We start from the raw sequence: 15816 nt of genomic DNA, 5'->3' as shown, positions 1-15816 counted from the left end.
TGCCATTAAGGAGAAGCCTTGTATTTTTATCAATGGATACAAGCTTTCCTCTGAATGGCCATGGTGGAAAGATGGACAGATGATGTCACAATCTCATCCTCAGCCAGTCAGAGGAAGCCTTGTGTTCACTGATAAAAATAGAAGACTTTCTCTTGAATGGCTGAGAAAACACCGAGCCTGACTTGATTTTGTTGTGACAGCAGATGGGAAGTCTCCTTTAGGTGCTGCCAGAACACCGCAAAGAATTCAAAAGAAGGGAACGCTGCTCCAGGTGAGCAATCACTGCAATTCCAATATGTTGGGTGTTGGGTGCAAGCCACGGCTCGCCACCGGTGATCAATGAAGAAAAAAAGAAAGGCTGCACACCAACAGAAATGATCCAACGTGATATAACGAAGTCAAATGACAGCCACCAAGACAATGACACAGGACCCAGGAGGTGTCCTAAACACAGTGTTTCTTCAAACTTGAACAGAACACAGCAAAGCACACTATATATCAGTATCCACTGCAGCAGCTCACAGAGCTGACAGTGGCCGGTTGGCCCCATATTATGGAAATACTTTGCTTGGGCTAGCTTGGCCAAAGCAAAATATCTAAAGTGTCAGGAAACATAAACTTGGGCTTTAAAGCACCAAATCCAGTTCCTGTACCCCCACCCTTTTTCTGAGACCAGGCTTTAATTGACACACACAACTATGTAACCCCATGTAGGTGTGTCATCATGCAGCATGGCCTGACTTGAGAATGCCGATCTGCAGAATTTAGCACTGCCAGCCAACAAAGATGAGAAAAAGCTGGAGACTGCTTGTCACATAACAGTCTAGAAGATACCTGGAATTTTAGGTAGTTATTAGGTATATATCAGTTATCTAAAGAGAGAGCACCCTTTAGTGCTCCAAGTCCTGGGAGTCTTTATGTTTGGGTCACATTCTCCCTATAAAAATGTTGTTGCCAACAAGAGATGACTAGTTACAGCAACATGTAAGGTGCTTAGAATTGAAGAAACACCCCTCTGGGGTAGGGCTCATATCTTCCGTATGAGATAAGTACTTGACTCAAGGAAACTTTCCTTATGTACTTAAATTCAGGAAGGCTGAGCGGTGCTTCCTGGTTAATATGAACATTGCCAAAGTTATGGGGAATGATGGAAGGAGAAAGTGTTGGATCAGTTTTGTGTGATGGAACTGCTTATACAATTTTTCCATTTCCAGTAAAGCATCAAAAAAAAAAAAAAAAAAAAAAAAAAACTGACCACATAATTATTTATTAGCCAAGTGTTGTTCAAAGCGGGCTTCAGTTCAGGAGTATGCAAGTAACCAAGATTGTGGAGATCCTCCATAATACAAGTGTTTTGTACCCAATCTCATTTCCCTTGCATGAAGATAAAAAGGAGGTGCCCTGGGCCACATGGTCATTATTGGCACCCAATTAGAGACCCCTTTACAAGCCTCCTTATGGAAATTATGTCTGATCAGAGCCACTCAAGAGGGGGGAGAGAGGGGATGGAATCACTGCTCTGACTTATTCATTTGTGAGTGTAAAATTCAACCGGAGCTGTTGAGATTTGTAAATATCTGGAAAACGTGAACAGGAGCACAAAACTATCCTTGCTTATGTAAAATGAAAACACTTAAAGTGATACTAAACACACAATAATTTACTTTCTCCCTTCTATTACTGTATATGGATGATGGAACTGTAATTATTTTAGTTATAAAAAAAATCTAAGTGCTTTTTTCCTAATCAATATACAGCTGTCACATGACCCAGATCTTTCCCAGCCTGTCTGCAGAGAAATATAAGCAGGAGGAGGAGCTTCTAGTCCTCTGCTGCTGGTAACATGTTCAAAATTAAAAAAAAACAAAACTGCCTTGGAATACAGTAATAGAGTAAAAATAAGTTATTAATATCAATAAGCTGTAAAACAATATATATTTGAAATCAAATCTTTATTATTCCTTGCCAATTACATGGTGTGGGTGGATTTCTGCCAGTCGCAGGCTGTGTCATGCCTCTCCAGCCTGTGTCTTAGAATAAGAGGGAGGTGAAGCCTCCATCAATCTACATGTAATATCCCAACCTCATTGTGTTTAACTGATTAGTGGGCATGTGGAGGAGGGAAGGAATGAGCTGTCATTTACCACTGCGTATACGCTCACATGTGACTGTATAGTCACATGGGCTTCTCCGATGTGATAGGAAGGAAATGCTCAGCACAATCGCTAAAAACTGAGCATGTGCAGAGCTACCAACACTGCTCTGCAAAATCCCTAGCTGAATTGGGGACTTGAACAGAAAGGGGAGATAGAGAACAGCAAGATCACAGGTTTTTGCAGAAGGCAGAAAATAAATCTCATAGTGACTAAACGAGTATGAACAGCATGTAATACAGCATTTGTTGATAGTATTTTACAACTCAAGAAAAATGATTGTAACCTGGACTGTAGCTGACAACTGCTGTGGAACTTCTTTCTTTGTTCCTGCTGTATTATACCTATGCAGTGTGGATAGGGGTAAACTCAGTATTCATTAATGAAGGTGTGCGGCAGCCATCTTTAGGGAGACCGCTTTGCGATGCTTGTCTATAAAATGTCTTCAGTGCAGGTGGCATCCATCTTGCCTGGGTCTGGATCAATCCTGGAGGACTGTGATTGTATGCTACAACATAGCAAGGGGAAGTAGCTGCAGGCTGCTAAGAGGAAAAGAGGGGGGCCAGAAAAAAAAAAAAAAAAAAGAGACTGGGCTGCAGGCTGAAAAAAAAAAAAAAAAAAAAAAACTGCTATAGCTGATCACAATCAAGAGACCTTAGCCAAGTAAAAAGACTACTCATTGCGCAGGAGCTTGCCTCAGAGATTGGGAACTTTTTCCCTGGGAGGATATGATATACGATTTGGATATCTAGTGTGATCAGAGTGTAGTAGAGAGCATCCCCACAACTTGTAATGAAGGAAAAGAGAAACTGTCTCAGCAGGATTGAAAGAAAAAACACAGCAACTTCTATCCCTGTCTGAGGACTTGAACACATCCTCATGTCCCTGTCAGCGCACGAGTCCAGTGACCTAGAAGAGGGCACCCTGGGTCTGGTAGGAGACTAACATTGCACAAATTCATCTGTTGCCCCAACTTTGCCGGCCAACATTTTTTTTTCATCAATCATTGGCCAGTCTGATAATATGGGGACTGTGATAGCAAGTTAGGACTATCTTTATATACTGTTGCTAGGTAAATGCAGTTCAGTTATGACTATATTAAAGGTAATATGTACAAAACCGTACATACAGTACAGTACATCCCCTTTAACTGACCTCTCTTTTCCCTAAACTCTTCCATGAGGTATTGGGATTCTTCTTGGATTCTTTCCTCAATGCTCCTTTTCCCCATTCCAAAGTTCCTCAGGGTGGCCAAAGTGAAACGACGCAACACTTTCCAGCGCTCCCCATTACTGAATATAATTCCTATAGACCAACATAACAGTAAGTTATAACATACAAATTAATACAACTCTGTAATCATTATAGGTGTTATCAGTATATGTATTTTTACTGAAAGCAGTGTAAATGGAATTTGACCTTGTATCAGCTTCTTGCAGTCCCAGTATAACAGCGCTCTGACAGGGAGGGAAGATACAGGAATCTGCATGCTAATGGTCTATCACGATGATAGGAGATGCCTTCACCAGTCTCCTATTGTTTTTTTGCTGTTCAAGTGGTTTTACACCCTGTACATCCACTTTTACCTACAGGTAAGCCTATATCTGTAGGTGCTGGAAATATCTTCTAAACCTCCACGGTTTAGGAGATAATTACAATAAAGCCGTGCGCCGATGTCTCCGGCGCATGCACACTTTAGGAAAGGCAGATCGTGCCGTTTCTAAAGGGGTCATGCCGTGACTGGCGGCTCCCATGTGCATGCGTGGGAGTGACGTCACACGACTCCGGCCAGTCACAGAGCCGGAGTTCGCGGCCCTGAAAGGAAGAAGAGGCATCAAGATGGACGCTCACTGCTAGTGGGGACAGCGGTGACATCGCAGGCTTCGGTTTCAGGTAAGTGACACATAATGGGCTACTATGCGATGCATAGTAGCCCATTATGCTTTACCTTTGCAGGGAAATAAAGAGGAAGTAAAACCCATCAGGGTTTACTTCCTCTTTAAGTTACTGGGTTGGGGAAAGGAAGAGGACACCACCATATCCCTTCCTTAATCTATACCTATAAGGGCCCATGCATACCCAAATAAAGGAAGTGCAGCAAAGGTATTTTTGTGCATTGAGATGAATTGCATTAGACAGCCCATTCAAAAATCAATAAGATTTAATTCACCTCTACTCACGAAAAATAGACCATGCTAAATTTTTTTGTGATGGTGTGGTACTGTGCATTAAAAGAGAAGTTTGGGGTTTCAAAATAACAGTCATACTCCCCTAGGTGGATGCAGCATCTGTGCCCCGCCAGCTCAAAGACCACTGATCGGTCGGATGTCATTCTTAAGTGAGTAGAAAGCCAGCAACTGTCAGTCACATCTCTCTTCTCTGCCCCTCCAGCGCTCACTGGAGAAGTGGGCTGTGGAGGTGGCGGGAGCCACTAACTCAGGCTCTCAGTGGCGTGCTGAGCCAGCTGCCAGTCCTTAAATCTCAGGACTGGATGGATAGAAATACAAAATACTTTGACAGATAAAACAGCTCCCTTATATGCGTACCATCTGTGGATTTAGTGATTTAACTGGAATCCAGATTTAAAGCCATCCAGATAGATTCTATCCATGCCATGGTACTCTAAATTACATCAAGAACTGTGTTGTACTTACCATAATTTTTAAATAGCATTTGCACTGTGGGTATACTCCCCCTGTCACTGAAGACATCAGCGTTGTCCACTAGAGCCTCTTTCACAGTATCGTAGCCGTGGAGGACGACGATTGTCCTGGTCCCCAGTTGGACAGTAAATACATCTCCATGAACCTTGGCAAGCTATAAGAAAAATTGCATAAGATTAGTTGACTCTACTATAATCATCATGGTAGTTGACCTGGCCTGACCCACTTCATGTTATGAATATTTTACAAGTGCCCTTCCATCATTATACAGTCTCAAATAGATTTGTATCTAATAAATGTTTAGAGTACAGCAGCAATATTAAAATGTTTTCCATGCAAACTCCATCTCCATGTACTTCCAACTCACTTAGTACATGGAGTGTACCAGAATCCAGATAATTTTTGAATCAGATACCAAACACCTCTCATATATCCCTACAAGTTAGAAGTGTAACAGCCAAAACTGTTGTAATTTTTTTATGTAAAAGAGATGAGAGTTTAGAGCCTCGGTCTTTTCATTGCTGTCTTGTCACCATTTGGACACTGCACTTTCTATACCAACAAGAAGTGTAGCACCCTCTAGTTTGCTAGAAGTGTAGTGGTTAGCTTTTTGTTGTGTTGTTTCCAGGCTTTGCTGGCAGCCTGGGTGCGTTTTGATCTGGGTTGGGAGTGACTCAGGCAGTGCGGAGTCTATTTTTCATCTCTCACGAGTGCTGATTTGGTTACATCACCCGTGTTGGAACACACTTGTTGATAATGCCAGTATTGCACAAACATCTGCTGAGTGCATAGGTGAATATCAACAGTTCACTGACTGCTTATTTGTATACCTGGCGGAGACTCAACCCTCATTCAGGACTGTCACTTCAACCATTGTATTGAAACTCAATAGTCAGGTTCATTTTTAAATTTAACCAGTTCCCGACTGGCTCACGTACATTTATGGCAGCAGGTTGGCCCCCCTGCGCGAATCTCCTTACCTGTATGTCGGCTCTTTTAAGAGCCATAGCAGGCGCGCACGCCACCTGAGGTGCTTGCTGCAGGGCAGGGACCCAATGCGTGTGGCCGGTGGGTGCGATGTCCACCAGCAAACCCGCGGTTGCGGGCACTAGAGCCAGAACTGGGATTTGAGTATGTAAACACATAAATTCCCATTCTGACAGGAGAGGAGAGGCAGATCTGTTGTTCCCAGTAATTAGGAACAGCGATAGGTCTCCTCCTCCACTCAGTACACTGCCCCCACAGTTAGAAACACACACACACACACACAAGGGAACACATTTAACCCCTTGATCGCCCCCTATTCATAAATCTGTCCCCTATTTTGTAGACACTATAACTTTTGCGCAAACCAATCAATATACGCTTATTGCTTTTTTTTACCAAAAATATGTAGAATACATATTGGCCTAAACTGATGAATAAATTTGTTTTTTTTAAAATTGGGGGATATTATAGCAAAAAGTTAAAAATATTAATTTTTTTCAAAATTGATGCATTTTTTGTTTATAGCGCAAAAAAATAAAAGCCGCAGAGGTGATCAAATACCACCAAAAGAAAGCTCTATTTGTGGGAAAAAACACATCAATTTTGTTTGTGTACAATGTCGCACGACTGCGCAATTGTCAGTTAAAGCGACACAGTGCCGTATCGCAAAAAAAGGCCTGGTCATTAGGGGGGCAAATCCTTCCAGGGCTGAAGTGGTTAATTTGCATCACTCAATACCTGTAGTGGTTTATTATGACATTTTATGTAGCGCAGACCATCCCTAAACTGTCTCTGGAAAGAAGGGTGACCCCCTGGAAGTCACACATCTATGGTGTCCTACTACGATGAATGGAGTGGCAACCTCAGCCTGGACTCCGACCAGGCCATACCCCTAACGTGTTTCACTCTGCCCCCAAAGCTTCCCAATGACTAAGCTCCGGGGAGCGGAATGAAACATGTTGGGGGCTTGGCCTGGTCGAAATCCAGTCTGTGGTTGCCACTCCAGTCATTGTAGTAGGAGACCATAGATGTGCGACTTCCAGGGGTCACCCTTCTTTCCTTGAACTCTTGCAGGAGCCATGACGGGCTCCACCCCCTGTCAGCAGCTGTCTACATACCCCCTCCCTATTGAGCCTGAGTGGCACACACACACACACACACACACTTTTCCCAGGTCACCCTAAACTGTCCCTACTTGTCAGGAACCTTGTTCGTCATATGTCCCAACTCTCCCTAGCCAGAGTGTGCACTATTATTATCTCTGCTGCCACACAGCAGTACCCTAATACCCGGATCTGTTGCTCACAACAAATGGTCAGACACAGTGATTCACCTCCCCAATCCAAGAATGAAATCTAACGCTGATTGGTTGTCTAGCTGTAGTCGGAGAGCATAAATGCTGCAGTCCAAGCAGAGCTTGCAAAGCATGGCAGCTGCATGATGATGGGAATGCAGGCTTAGTAAAAGCAGAGGTTTGTTTTTCTGCCATATACATTACTCTTGGAAAACAGAAAATCCTCCCAATAAGTTAGAAAACAAACCTCAACTGTTACTTTTTTTTTTTTACTTTCTACCTCCAGGCCTCTTTCCTTGCCATCCCTGCCCCATTTGCATCTCTCCTGGCCCCTATGAACACGAAATATGCATTGTCGTGCGCCATGTTAATGCCCCCTTGTGACCTGTTAGCACCCAAATCTGTATTAGCCCTGCATATTGGAACAGTATGTTTAAATAAATACCGCCTCTATTTATACCAGGGCAGCTTCCGTTACACTGATGGCTGTGTGGGAAACTCTTCTTTGCGAGGATCATGTATGTATTCAGGGCACACTGACACTTTACATCTGGTATCCACTGTGCATAAATATTGTCTTTTTATACTATACCTACCCTTTTGTCTCATGGCCAAGTTCTGGGTGCAAAACTACACACTAGCTTGGAGCTAGTGTGTAGGGAATTGGGGTTTCCTGCCGCACCACAATACAGCACTTGGTGTCCAACATGTTGTAACATGATAAGGAGGGGGGGGGGGGAATTTGCACAAGAATTTTATGGCACTCTGGTGGCAGTTCAGGGAGCATTGGGGTAACTCCTGAAGGAAATGGTGAAGAAGACGTATCTGAAGTCCAGTCTGGGTGGCAACCATGGCTTCCTCTGTAGATACAGTAGAGGGGGGCCAGTATTCACCCAGAAACAGAAAATGTGTTATTTGCAGGATTACCAGGTGATAAAAAAAATAAAAATAAGCCTAAAAAAGAAAAACGAATGCAGCCACCACATCTAAAAACTGGTAAAGTGTAATACTATTATGTTTTTGGGCTTAGAAAACTTGTAAAGCTTAACGTCAACATTATTTTCAGTCGTGTACAGTTATTCAAGCTCCTCTCCTGTTCACTCTGATTTCACAGAGCTTATCACAATGTGCATTGGATGCTGAAAAAAGCCGTATAGAGCCCACCTCATTTCTTGACTGGGGATGGCCAGCATCATTCTGGTCCTTTCCTATACTTGCCAAAAAAGTTACTGGACTACCAAAGAAACTACTATCATTCACATACTATCAGCCAATGGCTTCCACTGCTGTCTTAGCCAAAGAGGAGGGAGAGTCCCCGGAGAGCTGAGGCTCTCGTGCACATTGCTGGAGGAAGATTGAGCTCAGGTAAGTATTGGGGGGGGGTTGAGGGGCTGCTACACAGGTTTTAGAAAATGGCCTCAAATCAGCACCTGGCACCAGCAGAGGACATAAGTATCGTTGACTTTAGTTCCTTTTTAAAGCTCATACATGTCTGTATTCCTATTAGGGTGACCACCCATCCCGCATTTTGCAGGTCTGTCCTGGGTCCCAGGCACCTTCATTCCTGGACAATACAGTGTCCCAGAATGAAAAAACAAAGGAGGTGGTGGAGGAGAGACAGAAGATCCCATGAGCAGTAACAACAAATGGCAACAAAGGCAGTGGACAGGACAGGCATATCGGTGCGGGAACTGAGGTCCAGACCATGGAGGAGGCGAAGAGGAGGGAGAAGGCAGCCGCTCTGGCCGTTCCTGTGGCGGTTCTGGCTGAGGAGAGCCCGGCCCCCTCGTCTTCCATGGCCTCCTCTTCCTCCGCCTCATCCTTGACGCCAAGTGGAGCCTGCAATCTGCTATATACGTGTAAGTTCACGTTTGAAAAAAAGCACATTTTTGCAGGTAAAACATGCATTCATTATTGTTATTAATTGGAGCGTTGCATCCATGATCAGCATTCACTTTTTTGGTGAATGGGTAGGGGTACTATGTACCCCATACTCATTCACATAAGGGGGCGTGTGTGATCTGGGGGTCCCCTTGTTACAGGGGGCTTCCAGATTCTGATAGGCCTCTTGCTTATCTACTCACAACAGCCAGCCAGGGTTGTGGGGAAGAGACCCTTGTCTCCATCAACATGAAGATGAGGTGCTTTGAGGCACCCCCCCATGTTGAGGGGATGTGGCCTAGTATGGTTCAGGAGGGGGGTGCTCTCTCGACCCCCCCCTTCCTCACCTGCCAGGCTGCTTGCTCGGATAGGGGTCTGATATGGACCCCATTGCGCTTTTTTTTTTTTTTTTTTTTTTTTTTTAATTTGGATTGGGGTTACCCTTAAAATCCAAACCAGATCCAAAGGGTCTGGTATGGACTGGGGGGGGGACCCCACTCTGTTTTTTGCTTTATTTTTTCTTTAAATAACCGGGTGCCAGTAATTGCAACTGCGAGTAAATTTAAATGTGATTTGACTTGTTTTATTTCTTTAGAATAAGAGTAATTTTTGCTGCAGCATATTCTATGCATGCTACAGATGAGCCACTTTACAGGCAGACTAAGGGGGCCCCCGGGCACTATATTTAAAGGATTTTTTTGTTTTTATTGTTGCACTTTAAGCAGTATTAAAATCACTGCTCCTGAAAAAACACTTGATTTAAAAAAAAATATTTGCATTGATAGTATACCACCTGTCTAAACTGGTGACCACGGTTTGCTTTTGTTTTTCCAAAAATTGGCAAAAAAAAAAAAAAAAAAAAAAAAAAGGGTTTTAAAAATCATCTTTTTTTGGGTGGGGACGGGGGGGGGGTGTCCCTGAATGGCAGTTTGAATGGCAATGGCAGTTTGGAAATGGGCGTTTTACCTGCACTTCCAGTACAGATGACCAGTTGTCACAAGGACAGAAAGTGAAGGGATAAAAATAATGCAATTACATCCATTTAATAGATTATGGAAGAGTTAGAGCCTCTGTAAAGTTTTTTTGTTCTTCGTTGCTTTTTAGTCAAGATAACAACTGGACCCTCTTATTTATTGTTCTATTTTCATTGTGACAGGAAGTGAAGTGAAATCTCCCAAATAAGGACAAAGGCAGAAATACAAATTTGGGATCTAAGGTTGTGACTTTTACCCTCTCTAGACTATAAAAAAGTTGGAGCTTGGTTTTAAAGACCGAAAGCGTCATGAGGCTGCAGAACCATTACCACTTACAGAAAACTGAGAGCAGCATGGAGATCATATGACTTCCAGGATGGCAAAACCCGCCTGGACTATAGCAGAATGACTGCCAGGTGGGAAGCTGTTAACAGGCTCTCAATGCTCGGAGGGCAGGAAAGGTTGGCTGATCACATGACCACTACGAATGGCTGTCTTGGTGGTCTCATAAATGGGAGCCAGATCTGTCTGCTTCTGATCAGTAGTAGAGACCGAGCGCTGTCTTTGATAGCTCGATCGCTGTGCTAGGACTGCACAGAAACCTCTGCTGCTCATGGACTCATATGTGCGGCATGTGGGCATTAAGCCCAACCGCTTTGCTGCTGCACATATGCGTTATTTGGCTGCAAGAGGTTTCTCAGTTGGACCATCCAATATAGCCGATAGCACTCCCTGGTTATAAGTACCAAACTGTGCTCACCTTTAGGAGTGACTGTGGCAGCTCTTTACTGTTCACCTGTAGAATGTTTCCAATGAAAGGAAGAGGAGTGGGTCCAGGAGGCATATTCTTCCTCTTATTGCTGTTAATCCACATCATGAAGAATATGAGAGCTGTGACACAGACTGCCAAGAGCAGAGTTCCTGCTCCTCCGAGTTCCATTGTAGCCGTGAAGAGTTGTCAGGACCACTATAATGCAAAAACAACACAACACTAGATGTAAAAATTACTCCTTAGCATATACTATACCTGCCTTATACAACCCTTCAACAGAGGAACACTTGAATTCATTTTCAAGTCTCAAGGAACCCCTGCTAAATTACTACATCTGAAGCTCATGGTACATCAGAGAGTTGAGTTAGTTGTAGATATAAAAATAGCTAAAAGAATAAATGATGTGGCATAAAATTGATTCTTTTACCCACGATTGGTGTGCACACAGCCAGGCACACAGGATGTGCTCCATTTCCACTAGCTGGAATAGAACAGTCTTAAGGGTGTCTTTTTGAAGACAAAAGCAAGGGAACAGAGAAAACAGTGCAGACCTCTGGAGGAATAAAAGAAATGTTGTTAAAAACATCATATTATATACTCACAAAATAAAATGTGAAAAGAGTGCATATAGTCCAGGTGGAGAAAGAGCCCACTCAACACACAACACAGTCACAAGGAAAGGATGGGTGAGCAGCCACAATGTCCAGATCACTGTGTGGCCAGCTGGGCTGGATGCGAGAAATCTCTGCTGCTCCTGCTTGGCTTTCTTAGTCCCAAGGACAGCACTCAGTGGACAATGGTCTCCAGTAAAAGTGGGATCACAGCAGGCATTTTGAGGACTCCTCCTCTTCTTCAGCTACCCACGCTCATTTAAATAGCCCCCCACCAAGCTCCAAAGCACATGGCATTGGTGACAATGCAGACTGACAGCGTGCTGGGTGGAAGGAAAACTAGGGATGGAATAATACCCCTGATACAAAGTGACCAGGGAAACAAAACAATCCAAATCCAAAAGTCCGCTGGCAGTCTGTGATGGCAACAATAAGATAGAATGGTAATCACATGTGCAAAAATCACAGAGATGTTGGTTCAAATGTGTTACTGATGGAAAACTAAACATCAAGAAAAAGTGGAGGGGAAAATGAATAAATAAAAAAAGAGTAAAAATAAATAATAATAATAGTGAGAATAATAGTAAATAAACACAACAAGCTGTAAACATCAAAAAGCAAAAAGGTGTATATAACAGGATTTGTGAAGGAATAAAATACAAATGCAATACATATACCAAAAACACAGGTAATAGGGAAAATAAATTTAATAATAAAACATATAAAAATAATGGAAAATGGATAATCAATAGAATAAAAATACAGGATGAAACTGAAAAAAAATGAAAAAGCAAAAATAGCCAGGCTAATTTTATCAAGGAAACAATAATAATAGACCTGGAGGGGGAACATGAGTGGCACCACTTTTACATGATTGGGAAAGAGTCTTTGTATTTTGCAGTTTTACAAGTGCTAAACTAAATATTTTTCAGAGGAGGTGTTTTATAGTGCACCAATATTTAGTTGTATTAAATCACGTATTATTGCATTTAGTCCCTGAGGGGAGTTTCTAGCAGTTATTTAAGGCACTTGCATATGGATTAGATCATGAACACCCTTTAGTGGGGGAGGTGTATTATAGTTCAGATTGTAATTTCTAACTTTTCATATTTTTTTTTCATTACACACAAAGGAGTGGGGGTATAGCGCTACACCACAGATGCTTTACATTTGTATATATCCCCCCGCCTGTGCTCCCCTCCATGACTTTTCCATCAAAATGCAAAATAATGCAACCATCAATCTCTCCCCTCATGCAAGAGTACTAGACTATGACCTGTCCTTTCAGCCCCAAATACAATCACTGTCGAAAGCTTGTAGACTTCACTTCTGTAACATCTCCAAAATTCACCCCTTTTTAACAAATGAAACCACCAAGCTCCTCATTCACTCCCTTGTTATCTCTCACCTTGACTATTGCAACTCCCTTCACATAGGCCTGCCTCTCCAGTCTATCATGAATGCTGCTGCCAGACTTATCGACCTTACCGACCTCTCAGTGTCTGCCACCCCTCTCCGCCAAACCCTACACTGGCTCCCGATCGTCCAGCAATCTAAATAATTACAACAACATACAAAGCCATTCACAACTCTGCTCCGAGCCACATCACCAATCTCATCTCCAAATATCATCCAAACCGCCCTCTACACTCCTCTCAAGACCTCCTACTCTCAAACTCCCTTGTTCCCTCCTCCCATGCTCGTCTCCAGGATTTCTCCAGAGCCTCTCCCATCCTCTGGAACTCTCTACCTCCTACTCTGGCTGCCTTCAGGTAATCCCTGTAAACTCATCTCTTTGGGGAAGCCTATCACACATCCAACTAATCTTTTACTACTTCTATCAGCTCATTCCCCACAGTTACAACCCTTTCTACCACCTGCCCCACCCTATTAGATTGTAAGTCTTGATTACGTCTGATCAAACCTTTAATTTCCTTATCTGGTGACAATATTGCTTAGGAAATAAAGGGACATCTGCAATGACAACACCAACAGCAATAAGATTCTAGATTCTAGCCTTCCCCTTCTGAAAAAACAGGTAATTATTGTCAATGTGTAAAGTTGGTCATACACTGCTGGGATTTCTAACAAAAAAGGTGGCTCTTTCTGCTCGACAAAAGTCCATTACTCATTCAACTTTTGTTGAAGGAGCCGAAGCAAAAATTGTGATCCGAACAGTGCTTGCAGCCAATCGATGTTCATTTTCGATCGCAGTGACAAGAAAATAAGAAAGCAGAAAGGGACATTTCTAAAAGTGGTTGTGTTTGTTATTTAGGAAAGTCCATTCACCCCAAAATGGAATGTTACCTAGTTACGTCTGATTGAAAAAAGACACAAGCCCATCTAGTTCAACCAATAAAAGAAAAAGACATCCTTAAAAAAATATATATATATATATACATACAATCCTATATACACAATCCTATACACACAGAGTTGATCCAGAGGAAGGCGAAAAACCCCAGCAAAGCCTCATCCAATTTGCTCCAGCAGGGGAAAAAATTATTTCCTGATCCACCGCGAGGCAATTGGATATTTCCTGGATCAACTTTATCTATAATTTTTAGTATCCAGTTATATTACAGTGAAACCTCAGATTACGAGCATAATCAGTTCCAGGACTATGCTCGTAATCCAATGTACTCGCATATCAAAGCGAGTTTTCCCATTGAAGTCAATGGAAACGAAAATAATTTGTTCCGCATTGACTTCAATGGGATGCAATACCGCATGCGGCCAGAGGCGGGGGACGCCGGAGAGCCTCGAAAACGTCCGAAAAGGCCCGAGGGACACTTCGGCGGACCTTGGCAAACCTCGGAAAGACTCCGTTCACGAGCCTTTCCGAGGTTTGCCGAGGTCAGCCGAACTGTCCTCGGGCCTTTCCGTGCATTTCTGAACGGCACCAATCGGCACTTTTGGCTCTGCTCGGTTCCGACGCCCCCCACCTCAGGCCAAAAGCTGTACTGCACATCGCTTTTGGCCTGATTCCTGCTCGTTTTGCGAGACAACACTCACAAACCGAGTTAGGAATTTTAGAAATACAGTGCTCGGTTTGTGAAACGCTCATTAACCGCGTTACTCGCAAACCGAGGTTCCACTGTATGTACATTTAGGAAAGAATCCAGGACTTTTTTTAAAATACTCTACTGAGCTGGACAGAACCAGTTCTTGAGGGAGTCTATTCTACATTTTTACAGCTCTTACTGTGAAGAAACCTTTCCGTATTTGGAGATTAAATCTCTTTTCCAGACGTAAAGAGTGCCCCTTGTCCTTTGTGATGACCTTAAAGTGAATAACTCAACACCAAGTTCACTATATGGACCCCTTATGTGTTTAACCCTTTCATGACTAAGCCTATTTCTGACTTTTGTTGCTTGCAAGTTAAAATCCGTAATTTTTGCTAGAAAATAACTTAGAACCCCCAAACATTATATATATTTCTTTAGCAAAGAATCTAGAGAATAAAATGGCAATTGTTGCAATATTTTATGTCACATGGTATGTACGCAGCGGTCTTTCAAATGCAATTTTTTAGGAAAAAAAGACACTTTCATGAATTAAAAAATAAACTAAACAGTAAAGTTAGCCCAATTTTTTTGTATAATGTGAAAGATGATGTTACGCCGAGTAAATGGATACTGAACATGTCATGCTTTAAATTTGCGCACACTCGTGGAATGGCAACAAACTACAGAACCTAAAAAATTTCCATAGGCGGCGCTTTAAAAAAAAAAAATGGTTACCAGGTTAGAGTTACAGAAGAGGTCTAGTGCTAGAATTATTGCTCTCACTCTGATGATCGCGGTAAAACCTCACATGTGTGATTGAACACCGTTTACATATGTGGGTTTTTTTCTTATTTCTTTTATTTCTTTTTATTTTTTTACATTGTTACTTTAAAAATAATAATTTGATCACTTTTATTGCTGTCACAAGGAGTGTAAACATCCCTTGTGACAGAAATAGGTGGTGACAGGTACTCTATGGATCGATCGGGGGTCTAAAAGACCCCAAATCCCTCCTTTGCACTTCAAAGTATTCAGATCGCCAAAAATGGCGATTATAAATACTGTAATTTTTTTTAAAGACGGCGCCATTGGCAGCCGAGTAAACCGGAAGTGACGTCCTGACGATGGGACATGAGGCCCAGGAAGAGTGACGGAAGGCGGCGGGGACGTCCCCTCTTGCTCCTCCGGTATAAAAAGCCAAGCGGCTTTTAGCCGCATCAGTTGCTATTCCTGAATAGCCGACTGTCCGCTCTAAAAACGGTACCAGGATGATGCCTGCAGCTGCAGGCATCATCCCAGTATAACCCCTTAAAGCCGAGGCCACATATGTAGGTACGCTTGGCGGGAAGGAGATCATGTTGTTGATCATATCCCTCCTTAATCTCCTCTTCTCAAGAGAGAATAAATTCAGTTCCTTTAATCTTTCCTCATAGCCGAGCTCCTCCATGCCTCTGCTCTGGTTGCCCTTCTCTG

General features: G+C 42.8%; 1 protein-coding gene across 2 annotated transcripts in view; it reads right to left on the bottom strand.

Moving 5' to 3' along the window:
* Positions 1–15816, bottom strand: part of LOC141107696 (cytochrome P450 2C8-like) — a 48218-nt gene that overhangs the window by 19801 nt on the left and 12601 nt on the right. For both annotated transcript variants that reach the window (XM_073598608.1, XM_073598609.1), the window contains exons 2-4: positions 10713–10919; positions 4808–4970; positions 3309–3458 (exon numbers count right to left, since the gene is read on the bottom strand). In XM_073598608.1, the coding sequence (XP_073454709.1) occupies positions 3309–3458; positions 4808–4970; positions 10713–10892 (493 nt within the window). In that variant the 5' untranslated portion in view covers positions 10893–10919. The remainder of the gene's footprint in view (positions 1–3308; positions 3459–4807; positions 4971–10712; positions 10920–15816) is intronic.

Source organism: Aquarana catesbeiana, linkage group LG09 (genome assembly GCF_042186555.1).
Source record: "Aquarana catesbeiana isolate 2022-GZ linkage group LG09, ASM4218655v1, whole genome shotgun sequence".
Lineage (NCBI taxonomy): Eukaryota > Metazoa > Chordata > Amphibia > Anura > Ranidae > Aquarana > Aquarana catesbeiana.
This window is presented reverse-complemented; position numbering and strand designations above follow the sequence as displayed.